Source organism: Macaca mulatta, chromosome 16, assembly GCF_049350105.2.
Source record: "Macaca mulatta isolate MMU2019108-1 chromosome 16, T2T-MMU8v2.0, whole genome shotgun sequence".
Lineage (NCBI taxonomy): Eukaryota > Metazoa > Chordata > Mammalia > Primates > Cercopithecidae > Macaca > Macaca mulatta.
The window spans coordinates 9638026-9650354 of NC_133421.1; the positions used below are offsets into that span (position 1 = coordinate 9638026).

The window sequence follows — 12329 nt, forward strand, 5'->3', positions numbered from 1 at the left end:
CCCTGCGCCTGCAGGACCCCGGAGCCCGAGTGTCCGGGATCTGGGCCACGTGGGACTGGGGAAGAACCTCTCGGAGGAAGAAGCCCATAGTCCGCAGCGGCCCCGCGCGGCCAGTTCCGGCGCCGCACCGTTCAAGCCTCCGCTATGCTCCAGTCCCTGCGTCCCAGCCTCGGCTGGGGCTCTAAGAACGGGAGGCAGAGAAAGCTCAATCAGCAGCAGGTGGGCTTCACCCGCCGCCTCTGAATCTGTGCCAAAATATTCTGCATAGGTACACACAATCCTCTTGCGGTTCTACAAACCTGGATTTTCATATAGAGAATTCTCTTATAAAGAAAGAGTAACAGTTACGCTAAGAGCCCGGATAGCTCAGTCGGTAGAGCATCAGACTTTTAATCTGAGGGTCCAGGGTTCAAGTCCCTGTTCGGGCGGATTGTTTTACCTTTTAAGGTACCGCACTTCGCTTAAAATAGTAACAAAAATAGTTACTAGCTTTTAAAACTAAGTGGAGGCCGGGCGCAGTGGCTCACGCCTGTAATCCCAGCACTTTGGGAGGCCGAGACGGGCGGATCACGAGGTCAGGAGATCGAGACCATCCTGGCTAACACGGTGAAACCCCGTCTCTACTAAAAAATACAAAAAACTAGCCGGGCGAGGTGGCGGGCGCCTATAGTCCCAGCTACTCGGGAGGCTGAGGCAGGAGAATGGCGTGAACCTGGGAGGCGGAGCTTGCAGTGAGCCGAGATCCGGCCACTGCACTCCAGCCTGGGTGACAGAGCGAGACTCCGTCTCAAAAAAAAAAAAAAAAAAAAAAAAAAAAAAAAAAAAAAATAAAACTAAGTGGAACAGAAACTTGGTTTCCGCAAAATACAGCAACTGACGGTGGAGGGTAATAAATATACTTTGAAAACGACATACGCGAGCTGTATTATCGAATTTAAATTTTCTGGTAGCCACATTACAAAGAATAAAAAGAAGCAAGCGAAATTAATTTGACGGATCTATTTTACTTACCCTAATATATCAAAATCTTATTTTAACACATAATCAACATTTTAAAATTATTAATGAAATTTTGTCTTTTTGTACAAAGCCTTCAAAAGAAGATATTTAGCAGCTGGCAATGCATCTGAATTCATGTATTTCAAGTGCTCGATAACGGTGTCTACCATATCCAACAGCAGATTTTGTTTTATTTTCGTTTTCTTTCAGTGACGGGTGTGGAAAACACGCAAAATAGAATGTCCAGTAATGTACATAATCTTGAGAGCCAGTAAGAGGGTGGTTCCATGGTGTAATGGTTAGCACTCTGGACTCTGAATCCAGCGATCCGAGTTCAAATCTCGGTGGAACCTTAACTTTTTTTCCCTTCAATATCAGCATGTTGCATACTGTTAATTGATTTTCACACAGGAATACTCCTATGACCCAAGAGAATCCGACCGAAAAAAAAAAAAAAAAGGAAACTAGGACACTACCAGTTATTTGTGCTTTTCCTACCAGGTGATTGGGTCCTATAACACAGTGTTAGGAGAACATACAACAAATTATTTAAATATCTTGGAAGCTGAGCTAACATTTGAAAACATGTTAAAATAGAGATGTTATGAAGAAAGGAAACGTTGCTTCAGCAGCTACTATCAGGTCTTAGCTTGAGGGATGAATGCAGGAGTATGATCTGTCTGGACGACCAAACACGGAAGATGATGGTGAAACTATTAACAGGGGAATTAATAAAATTACTCTCTGCATGTAAATAGGTAGAACCTAACGGAATTATGTCAGGTGCTTGATCCACCAGAAAAACTCCGGCCTGGCAGCGGTGGGATTCGAACCCACGCCTCCGAAGAGACTGGAGCCTAAATCCAGCGCCTTAGACCGCTCGGCCACGCTACCTGCGTGAAAGCACTGTGTCCCCGTTGTCCTCCTAAGAGACTAGAAGCAGGGAATGGGGCAAAACTAAGAGTGCCAAACTGATCCATCTCCTTTTCCATATCTTTCAGACTGGAAATGGGGAACCATCGAGACTCTGGACCGCATAGCAGCAGATGGCAGAACAGATAAACGAGAAGAGACAGAAACACACAGAAATTTACAACAAAACTAGTTTATTTGGGTGGGACTACATCTGGGAGTGGGGAGCGCCTGAGCCGGAAGCAGCCCCCAATCGGGCAGCCGGAGCTCTGCACTCGCTCGCTCACCCATTTTCCGTTGTTCTCCCTCCCTGTTTTTTCGACCTATATGCACCCTCGCTCTCACCTGGCTAACATGCTTTGCGCCCGCTCCCTCTACCTGGCTTGGCCTCTGCGATCCAAACCGCGCGCTCCTGGTATGTCCGCCCCCCACTCCCCCAGCCCTGCCCCTTTCCCACTCTAGTACCGGTAAGCTAGAAGATGCCGCCGCCCGCGAGGTGGCTCTGTGGCGCAATGGATAGCGCATTGGACTTCTAGTGACGAATTAGAGCAATTCAAAGGTTGTGGGTTCGAATCCCACCAGAGTCGATTTTATTTCAAATTTTCCTTTTATCCGTTTTTTTCTCCCCCTACCCTATCGCTCTCTTTTTCCACCTGGTTTCTATTTCGATCTCAGTTCCCGCCCTGCTCTCTTCTTTACTTACCTGTCTGCCCCGGGGCTTGGGCCATGGAGAGCAGGACTGAGGGTGGGAGACAGAAGGGAAGGGAAAGTGGGCGTGGACGTCGAGATAAAGGCAGGCCCCTGGCTCGGGGACACACGGGGATTTAATAACCACTTTATTCCATGCACTAGGGACTCGGGAAGGGACTGGGACTGGGCTGGGGGGCAGAGAGAGTACAATCCTAGACGCAAGGAAGAAGTTGGGGCAGGGAAAAGGGACAGGAACCAGGGAAATATATATTTATATAGATACTCTAATATAGACCACATCTCACCCGCGCGCTGAGCCCGCGCGCCCCGCCGCCCTCCCCAACACCTGCTCGCCCGGACGCCCGGGTCCCTCTGCTGCCCTCGGGCTGGAGTCTCTACCCCACCCCTAGACCCCGCCCCCACCACCCCCCAAGGCTCAGGGCCAAGGTCTCCAGAAAGCGGGCGGCGGGGGCGGCGGGGCCTTGGGCGCCCCGTCTTGTCTGTGAGGCGGCGGTGGCGGCGGCAGCAGTCCGGTGAGGGGCGCCGGCGCGCCAGAATCCCCGGCGCGCGGGGAGCAGAGGGATGGGGACCATGCGCAGCGCGGGCTAGGGGGGCCCTGGTGCACTGGGGGGCGCTGGTGCAGCGCGGGGCCAAGGGCCGGTGCGGCGGGGTCCAGGGATGGGCGCGGCGCTGGAGGCCTCGGCTCTACAGGCTTGGGCCGGGGCGGTTTGGGGCGCAGGTAGCCGTGCAGCGCGGAGAAGAGCTGGGCGCGGGCGGCCGGGCTGGCGTCGTGCGCGAAGGCCGCCAAGCGAAGCAGACACTCGCGGAAACCGGACAAGTAGCAGCTGGCGAGCGCCTCGGCGTCCTGGACTGGGGACCGGGGAACCCCTGGAGCCGCGGCGGTGGGTGCGGCCGGCGGGAGCACAGGTGGGCAGGGCAGGGGCCCAGCAGGGGTGAGGGAAGGGGTGGGGCGCAGAGATACCAAGGCCGGACAGGCGCACAGAGACAGGAAGCCAGATGGACGGAGAGAGGGAGAAAATGAGGGAGACACAGAGACAGACACGCGCGGGTGTTATTAACCTCGCCTCGGAGCAGAACCGGCCACTCCCCAAGCCCACCATCCACCGCAGGGCCCGCCCGCTCTGCCCCGGCCGGAGCCTCCTGGCGTCCCCCCTCCCTCCCTCCGCTGCCCCACCCCCGCGCTGTACCCGGGGACTCCACCCGGCTTCGCTCCCTCAAGTAGCCCACGGCGAATTCCAGTATCTCCGCTTTCTCCAGCTTCGGGTTCCGGAGGTTCTACAGACGGGAGGGGAGGGCGCAGAGACAGAAAGGGGTGGGGAGAAAGGGGGAAAGTGGCAGGGGGAAGAAGGGAGGGGCGGATGCGGGAGCTGGGGGTACCCCGGATCGCATTTGCGCACTGCCCACAGAACGCGCGACCAAATGCGGCGTGGAGATGACCAAGGGAGGTCCTGGCCCACCCCGAGACGAAACTGTCCAATCCGAGGGGATGGAACCAATGCCCAACGCGTGAGGAGGAGATTTGAAACCGCAACCCAGGGAATGAAATTAACCACCCGACAGAACAGAAGCTGGCTGATCAGAAGCTGGTTATGGGGGAGGGGGAAGCGGACAGTTAAGAGACCCAAAGGGTGAAACGGACCGAACCCGGGAGCGAAATTTACAGAACCAGGCGTGAAACTTACAGACCCGAGGGGTGGCGAAGAAGATCGCGTTCTGAGAGCGAGTGGGGGTCTGGGATGGAATTCCAAAGGCGGGACTCGAGTGAGGATGCCTTGGAGCCAGGGTTGCAAACCAAGCACGTGTCCCCACCCCAGTGGGAAGCCCTGGGACGCAGAAACGGGAAGCTTGGGGACCCGGGGCTAGCGGAGGGACTGACCTGGTCCCGGGTCCGCTCCAGCAGCAGCAGCCTCAGCTCTTCCAGGCTGCGGTTGATGCGGTCCCGGCGCCGCTTCTCCACAAGCGGCTTCAGCATCTGCGACCAGCGGGAAAAGGAGAGCGGGCCGACCGGACCGAGACTCAGCGCGGCCGCGCCGGCGTCGGATCCCGCCGCTGGGAGAGCCCGGCTTCCACCCCGGCCCCAAGACCCCAGATTGCCTAGGGTCGACCCCATTCGATCCCTCTCCGCTCCCCCTCCCAATGCCCCTAGATCAGTTTCTGTAGCTCGCCTCCCCGGATCTTCGCATTCTCCTCTCTCAGTCTCGTCCTCCCTCCTCCCCTCTCTGTGTCTCTCCTCCTCTTTTCTCTCTACGTCTCCGTCTCGTGCAGTTTCTCTCTGTCTCAGTGGAGAACTTTGGGAACCCTCTGCGCGCAGGCACGTGCGCCGCACGGTGCCAGGCTCAGAGCTGGCGGCCCTGAGTATAGAAAGGGAGATACCTAGCGCGACCGCGCCGCCTCTTCTCCCTCAAAACCCTCCAGGCCGTCACCTTCTCCACTGGTTCTCCTAAAATCTTCCACCAGTGTGGGGCCTCTGGAACCAACGCCCCGGGGCCTTCTCTACAAGACCGTCTTGGGCCAACCCCGCCCGCCTCACAGCCAGCGTAGAGCAAGAGACTATCCTCTTCTCTTTTCGTTCCCACCCTCCTCCCTTGGCTCTGCCCTCTACTTGCTTATTTTACTCCGACACCGGCTCCCTCCCCAGGCCACACGGTGCCGACCCCCATTACCTAGACCCCTAGTCCTATGTTTCCACCGCCCACTCAGGTCTGGCTCTGACCCCTGTCCCCTTCTTCATATTTTGCAGCTTCCTCTCCAGCTCCTGGCTCCTGGAGTCCTGGAGCACGGCTCCCCTTCCACCCCTGCGTCCCCAGTCTCTCTCCAGACCGACGGCGTCAGGGGCCCAGTCCCCTGGCCAAACCAGGGACCTCTGCTCCCTCCCCTCCCGCCTCTCACCTTGGGGCCGTCCCTATTCTCAGCTCGATCCCGGGTGACCATTGCTCCTCCGGACCCTGGTGTGGACCGGGTCCCTGCTCGCCTGGAGCCTTATATTCCGCGGCCCCAGGGTAGGAGGGATAGGACCCGACCCCGCCCCCTTCGGCACCCGGATTCTGCCCCTCTAGGACCCGGCACGAGGCTCCCGGAAAGAGGAGGAGTGAAGGGGGGAGGGGAGTGTGGGGGCCTGGGAGTGTGGGAAGTGAGGGGTGAATGGGGGCACTGGCTGGTTTACGGACCATAAGGCTGTATAAGGAGGCGGAACCCAGCTGAAGGCAGGAGGTTATTAGGGGCAGAGCTCGCTTGGGGATGAAATTCAGAGTTCCTCCAGAATTGCAGCTTTGTCGGAGACTTACTGTACCCTCACTAACCCTGAAACAGCCCCCAGGCTGAATTTTATACATCATCTCCGAGTTCGCTTCCTAGTCGAGACAGGGAGCAACCCGAGTGTGCTGGGTGAATCCGTCCGACTCAACCGAAGCTCTGCCAGGAGGTTGGAGAGGCGCTCTGTTCTGTCTAAGCCAGTTACCTTCAAGTCCCCGAACATCTGCGCGCCCACTGTGCGGACAGGGCACTGGTCTAGGCTCGGGCGAGTCATAGTGAGATACGCAGGAGAGACCCAGCTTATCCCTGCAGTAGCTAATGGAAAAGACCACGTGACACTAAGTAGCTGTTACAGAAGCCCAGTGAAATAGGTGCTCCGGGAAAAGGTCTCCTTGAGGATGGCTGGACTAAGGAGGAACTTCAAGGCAGAGGGAGCAAGTCTTTGAAACATAGGTAGGAGTGGAGAGGTCTTTCCACTTACAGCACAAGTATTTGATTCAAAACTAGTCATAGGAGATTCAGGAGTGTGGCTGATGGGACACCTCACGCAAGTGTGCCCGCATTGCTTGCTTCTGGAGGCCCCTGGTGACTGTAGGGTAGCAGGGAGCAGGCAGTTTTACTAAGGGGAAAGCAAGGGATACAGAAAAGGGATCAACACCCACCTCAAACCAAGAACATGACCCTCCGCAGAACGATGCCTGACCACTCGGGGGCTTCGGGACAAAGTGCCTGAGAAGATAAATCAGAAACTGAACGGGACAGCCAGGTTGCCAGGGATAAAGACACGGAAAGACAGGGTTGCAGACCGAGAAGGAAGATAGCTGTGAAGTCAGAGATCAGTGGGGATTCCTCCAAGCCCTCCCAACGGCCCTCCGCACCTTGGTTTTGTAACGGAGCCTTTCTTGCTGTAGCCAGAGCCTAGAGAGGCACAGACCTTGAGGAGGGAGCTCCCATTTGGGATCAGGGCCCCCAGCACATCCCCCCTCTCCGTCCCTCAGCCAAATGGGAACGCAAATGTGTGGCCCCAACAGCCCCCGCTGCCCCCCTCCTTGGGAACCTGGGCTCGGGCTGAATTTTTCTCACCTGCACGCGAGGCTGGGGGCCCCAGGCTGTTCGCACCCGGGTGTGGGGCCGCCCCTGGCCATATGGGGCGGCTTTATGGCCCGGTGGCCGGATCCGGACGAGAGGAAGGATGACCTGGCGCTCCACCCACGTCAACTATTCGGGACCAGTTCCCCGGCCTACACAGTTGCCTGTCCGGGTCCGCCTCAACCTCTTACGAACTCAGATTGTCTCCTGGCACACCCCAGTAGTCACGCATTGGTGGTTCAGTGGTAGAATTCTCGCCTGCCACGCGGGAGGCCCGGGTTCGATTCCCGGCCAATGCAAGAGCCTTATTTTCTCCTCTCCAAAGAGAGGCTAATACATTTGGTAGCATCTAAAAAGCATCTTTTCACTCAAATATTTCTGCCAAATATAAATCTTAGCCTTTTGACTATAGCAGAGTTTGCAGCCCCAGGCCTACACCCTGATTCCGCACGCCCTCACTCTCCCCTCCTCCCAGCCTGGGGGTCCTGCATCCTCCACACTCCTCCCTCCGTCCCCCGCCCGCACCTCCACAGGCGTGACCCTGAGAAAGGACACAGTGCTCGGATCCCTGCCCCGGGGGTCCTCTCGGCCCCCCGCGGGGGAGGGGCCAGGTCTTCCCGCCCCCTACTCTAAATCCCTTGTTCTTTCCACCTCTCTTCCTCTATTATTTTCCGTTCTCTCTGAAGCACGCTTCCTTTTCTTAAGTCTATGGGTCTGTGCCTTTTTTGTCTAGCCTCCTTTCTGGGTCTCTGAGTGCCCCTTAGCTTCTCCATCTCTGTATCTCTCACGTTCTTTCCAGATCTTCAGCGACTTCTACCCTGGGTCTCTCTGGGTGTCGGTGGTCTCGTTCCTCCGCATCTCTGATTCCGCGTCTCTCCGGTCTCCTGGCGTCTGCATCTCCGCCTCTGGTTCTTTCGGGTCTCTGGTAACTCATCGTCTCTCCGAGTCTCTGTCGCCTCCCGGGACTCTGCGCTCCCACGCTCCTGCCATCCCCTGGGAAGCTCGCTAACACCTCCGGGTTCCTGCCACCTCCCCTCCCCGCCCCTTCCCGGCCGCTTTGATCCCGCACGCGTCGGCCCCGAGGGCGGGCGGGCAGGCGCACCGCCACCTGCGGCGACCACTTGTGAGCCGGGCGGGGCGGAGCGGCGGGGCGGGGCGGCGAGGCTCCCCACGGTCCGCTCCCTTCCGGCGCGCTAAGCCTCCCTCCGCTCGCCTCCTCCTCCTGGCTCTGTCCGCGGTAGCTGCCGGGACCTGTGGGCTCGGGTCTTAGGTTCGCTGAGTGAATCTTTGTCTCGGTCTTGGTCTATCTGGGTCTCTCTCTCTCTGGAACTCACCCTGGAGCTGACTCTCCCGTTTCCTTCAGCCTGTTTTATTTGCGCCAGGGTCTGGGTCTCTGTCTCGTCCTCGGATTGTATCTGTGACTGCGAATGCTCTCTTCTTAGCTCTAAGTAGTAACCGTGGCCTCCAGAAGGAAACTGTTGTTTAAAAAAACAAAAAACAAAAACAACAACAACAACAACAAACAAACAAACAAATACGTGCATCTATCTATATGCCTGTGTGCGCAGCTGCTGGATTTATTCGGTCAGCCCATATTTATTGGGTGCCTCCCGTGTGCTGAGTACTGGAAGGAGTACATTGGGTCTGGGCCTTCCTGAAGCTTACGTTACAATGGGAAAGACAGACAATAACTGCGAAAGCAAAAAATAACGTAAGATAGCTTCAGATGGTTATGAGGCTGTGGAAAGAAAACAACAACAAAACAAAAACAAAACAAAACAAAAGGGTCATGGCGATGACTTGAAAGTGAAGGGCTACTTTACTCTGGGTGGTCAGAGACCGCCTCTGTGAAGAGTTGATACTTGATGCCAGCGTGGTCAGCAGCCTTGAGTCCAGGTAAAGGGAACTGCAACTACGGGCTCTGAGGCAGGAGAGCTATTTGCTGGTGGGAGCTGGAGAAAGAGGTCCAGCGAACCCGGGATGGGGAATCTGCAGAGTGGCAGAAATCAGATTGGAGAGTCAGGCGTAGCCCATCCCACAGGATCTTGGAGAGTGTTGAAGGGGTTTGGATTTTAGTCTAAGGGCAATTGGAAGCTAGTGGAGGATTTTCATTAGGAAAGTTATATTCTCTGACTTATGTTTTAAAAGATCACTTTGGGACCGGGCGCGGTGGCTCATGCCTGTAATCCGCGCACTTTGGTACACCGAGGCTGGTGGATCACCTGATTTTAGGAGTTCGAGACCAGGCTGCCATCATGGCGAAACCCTCTGTCCACTAAAAATACAAAAATTAGCCGGGCGTGGCGGCACACGCCTGTAATCCCAGCTACTCGGGAGACTGAGGCAGGAGAATCGCTTGAACCTGGGAGGCGGAGTTTGCAATAAGCCGAAATCGCACACTGCACTCCAGCCTGGGTAACAGAGCAAGACTCCGTCTCAAAATAATGATGATAATAATAATAATAAATCACTTTGGACCGGACGCTGTGGCTCACGCCTGTAATCCCAGCACTTTGGGAGGCTGAGGCGGGAAGATCGCTTGAGCCCAGGAGTTCGACACCAGCCTGGCCAACATGGCAAAACCCCGTCTCTACTAAAAATACAAAAATTAAACGGGAGTGATGGCGTGTGCCTGTAATCCCAGCTACTCCGGAGGCTGAGGCAGGAGAATCGCTTGAACCTGGGAGGCGGAGGTTGCAGTGAGCCTTAATCGCGCCACTGCACTCCAGCCTGGGCGACAAACCCAGACTCTGTCTCAATGAAAAAAAAATAAAGAAAAAAGAAAAAAAAAATTAGTCAGGGGTGATGGTGCGCGTCTGAGTGGGGAGGTTGCAGTGAGCCAAGATTGCGCCACTGCTCTCCAGCCTGGGCGAGACTCTAGACAGAGATAGATAGATAGACAGACAGACAGACAGACAGACAGACAGACAGATAGATAGATAGATAGATAGAATTAAAAGATCGCTCTTGTTGCTATTTAGAGAATGAAGGCAGAGGGCTCATTTGGGCCTGGAGCAGTCTTCTAGGCAATGCCTTGAGGTGGTGGTGAGAAGAGAAAACATGAAGGGGTTAACTCCCAGATCTTTGTCTTAGGTACAGTCATGCATTGCTTAACGTGTGGATATATTCAAAGAAATGCGTTGCTAGGCAATTTCATTATTCAGATATCACAGAGTGTAGTGATGCAAACCTACATGGTAGAGCCTTCTACACACCTAGGCTACACTGTGTAGCTTATTGTGCTCCTAAGCTACGCGTACAGCTACAGCATGGTACTGTACTGAATACTGCAGGCAACTGTACACAATGGTAAGTATTTGTGTACCTCAAAGGTAACGCATGGCACTACAATGTTATGATAGCTATGCGATCTTTAGGTGATACGAATTTTTCTTTCTTTTTTTTTTTTTTTTGTTTTTGTTTTTTGAGTCGGGGTCTCACTGCGTTGTCCAGGCTGGAGTGCAGTGCGGTGGTCCGGCTCACTGCTACCTCTGCCTCCCGGGTTCAAGCGATTATCTTGCCTCAGGCTCCCAAGTAGCTGGGATTACAGGCCGGTGCCACCACACCCGGCTAATTTTTGTATTTTTAGTAGAGATGGGGTTTCACCATGTTGGTCAGGCTGGTCTCAATCTCCTGACCTCGTGATCCGCCAGCCTCGGCCTCCCAAAGTGCTGGAATTACAGGCGTGAGCCACCGCGCCCGGCGATAAGGAATTTTTTTAGCCCCATTATAATCTCGCTCTTGTTGCCCAGGATGGAGTGCAATGCTGGGATCTCGGCTCAGTGCAACCTCTGCCTCCCGGGTTCAAGCGATTCTCCTGCCTCAGCCTCTTGAGTAGCTGGGATTACAGGCGTTAGCCACCACTCCCAGCTAATCTTTGTATTTTTAGTAGAGACGGAATTTCACTATGTTGGCCGGGCTGGTATGGAACTCCGGACATCAGGTGATCTGACCACTTCGGCCTCCCAAAGTGCTGGGATTACAGGCGTGCGCCATTGCGTCCGGCAATCCCCATTATAATCATATATATATGTGTGTGTGCATATATGTATATATGTGTATACATACATGTGTATATATATGTATATATGTGTATACATACATGTGTATATATACATATATGTATATATGTATACACACATGTGTATACATACATGTGTATATGGTACACACATATATACACATTTACATATATACACATGCATGTGTATATAGTACACATATACAGTACACATATATATATACAGTACACATATATATACACATATATACATATATACACATAGCCGGTAGAGTGTCCCAGCCTCCCTTCCCCCATTGCGAAGTCTCCCCAGTCCTGGTTTCCAAGACTTAGCTCCTCCCTCTTCAGTTCTTCAAAAGGAAGGCTGGTTTCCCGGGAGCCCCTGGGCCCTGGGTAGAGGGAGTTCCTGGAGGGTTGAGTCCTGGGGCATTGGGGGTTGGGCAGTAGGAGGACCAGGACCCTGGGCCAAGGAAAGACCAGGATAGATGCTCTCCAGGCCCACAAGGCAAACTTCAGGTCTTGCCCTGCTCCGCTTGCCTTGGGTGGCAAAATCAAAGAAAAGAGAAGGGGCAGCACAGACCCAGGCAGAGAAAACAGGGCAGTGAAACCACTTAAAGAACTTAAAGCCCTGCAGACACAAAAGGTCTGGATCCCTGAACCTCCTTTATTCTTCAGCACATATTTACAGGGTGCATACTGTGGGCCTCCATCTGTCCTGGGCCCTGGGGATATAGTCCCAAAAGAAACAGGCAATGATCTCTGCCCTTACAAGTCATACATTCTCCTAGGGGAAACAGTCAATGTACGTTATACAAAGCACATCATTTGTTAGATGGTGCTATAGAAATAAATTAAACATGGGCAGGGCGCGGTGGTTCACGCCTGTAATCCCAGCACTTTGGAAGGCCAAGGCGGGCGGATCACCTGAGGGCAGGAGTTCGAGACCAGCCTGTCCAACATCATGAAACCCCATCTCTACTAAAAATACAAAAAGTAACCGGGCGTGTTGGCGGGCACCTGTAGTCCCAGCTACTCGGGAGGCTGAAGCAGGAGAATAACTGGAACCCGGAAGGTGAAGGTTACTGGGAGCCAAGATCCCACCACTGCACTCCAGCCTGGGTGACAGAGCTAGACTTCTTCTCAAAAAACAAAAAAAAAGGCCAGGCGCAGTGGCTCACGCCTGTAATCCCAGCACTTTGGAAGGCTGAGGCGGGCGGATCACGAGGTCAGGAGCTTGAGACCACGGTGAAACTCCGTCTCTACTAAAAAAAGTACAAAAAATTAACCAGGCGCGGTGGTGGGCACCTGTAGTCCCAGTTACTCGGGAGGCTGAGGCAGGAGAACG

General features: G+C 54.5%; 1 protein-coding gene and 5 non-coding genes across 8 annotated transcripts; 4 read left to right on the plus strand and 2 right to left on the minus strand.

Moving 5' to 3' along the window:
• The first annotated feature begins 355 nt into the window (after positions 1-355).
• Positions 356-428, plus strand: TRNAK-UUU (transfer RNA lysine (anticodon UUU)). The gene has a single exon. It is a non-coding gene; the product is annotated as a tRNA-Lys (tRNA).
• Positions 429-1280: 852 nt separating this feature from the next.
• On the plus strand, positions 1281-1352 carry TRNAQ-CUG (transfer RNA glutamine (anticodon CUG)). Its single transcript has one exon. It is a non-coding gene; the product is annotated as a tRNA-Gln (tRNA).
• Positions 1353-1811: 459 nt separating this feature from the next.
• On the minus strand, positions 1812-1893 carry TRNAL-UAG (transfer RNA leucine (anticodon UAG)). Its single transcript has one exon. It is a non-coding gene; the product is annotated as a tRNA-Leu (tRNA).
• Positions 1894-2409: 516 nt separating this feature from the next.
• On the plus strand, positions 2410-2498 carry TRNAR-UCU (transfer RNA arginine (anticodon UCU)). Its single transcript is given in 2 exon segments — positions 2410-2446; positions 2463-2498. It is a non-coding gene; the product is annotated as a tRNA-Arg (tRNA).
• On the minus strand, positions 2467-5670 carry HES7 (hes family bHLH transcription factor 7). Of its 3 annotated transcripts, none has more exons than XM_077970307.1 (4): positions 5512-5670; positions 4499-4594; positions 3810-3897; positions 2467-3489 (listed from the first exon to the last, which is right to left on the minus strand). In XM_077970307.1, the coding sequence occupies exons 1-4, from the start codon at positions 5551-5553 to the stop codon at positions 3038-3040; spliced, it is 678 nt and encodes a 225-aa protein (XP_077826433.1). In that variant the 5' UTR covers positions 5554-5670; the 3' UTR covers positions 2467-3037. The 3 variants fall into 3 exon arrangements, with proteins under 3 accessions (XP_077826433.1, XP_077826434.1, XP_028691820.1); XM_077970308.1 differs by having other exon boundaries at positions 2731-3504; XM_028835987.2 differs by lacking the exon at positions 5512-5670 and having other exon boundaries at positions 2731-3489; positions 4499-5287.
• A 1521-nt stretch (positions 5671-7191) lies between these two features.
• Positions 7192-7262, plus strand: TRNAG-GCC (transfer RNA glycine (anticodon GCC)). The gene has a single exon. It is a non-coding gene; the product is annotated as a tRNA-Gly (tRNA).
• The last annotated feature ends 5067 nt before the right edge of the window (positions 7263-12329 follow it).

Bases quoted from the DNA above. Each gene is read 5' to 3' on its own strand.
- HES7 (XM_028835987.2), bottom strand. From the start codon at position 4,732: ATGGGGTCGACCCTAGGCAATCTGGGGTCTTGGGGCCGGGGTGGAAGC. The intron at 3,898-4,498 runs GTCAGTCCCTCC...TCCCGTCTGTAG, and splicing joins TGGAGCGGACCCGGGACCAG to AACCTCCGGAACCCGAAGCT. The intron at 3,490-3,809 runs GTACAGCGCGGG...CCGCGGCTCCAG, and splicing joins AAGCCGGGTGGAGTCCCCGG to GGGTTCCCCGGTCCCCAGTC.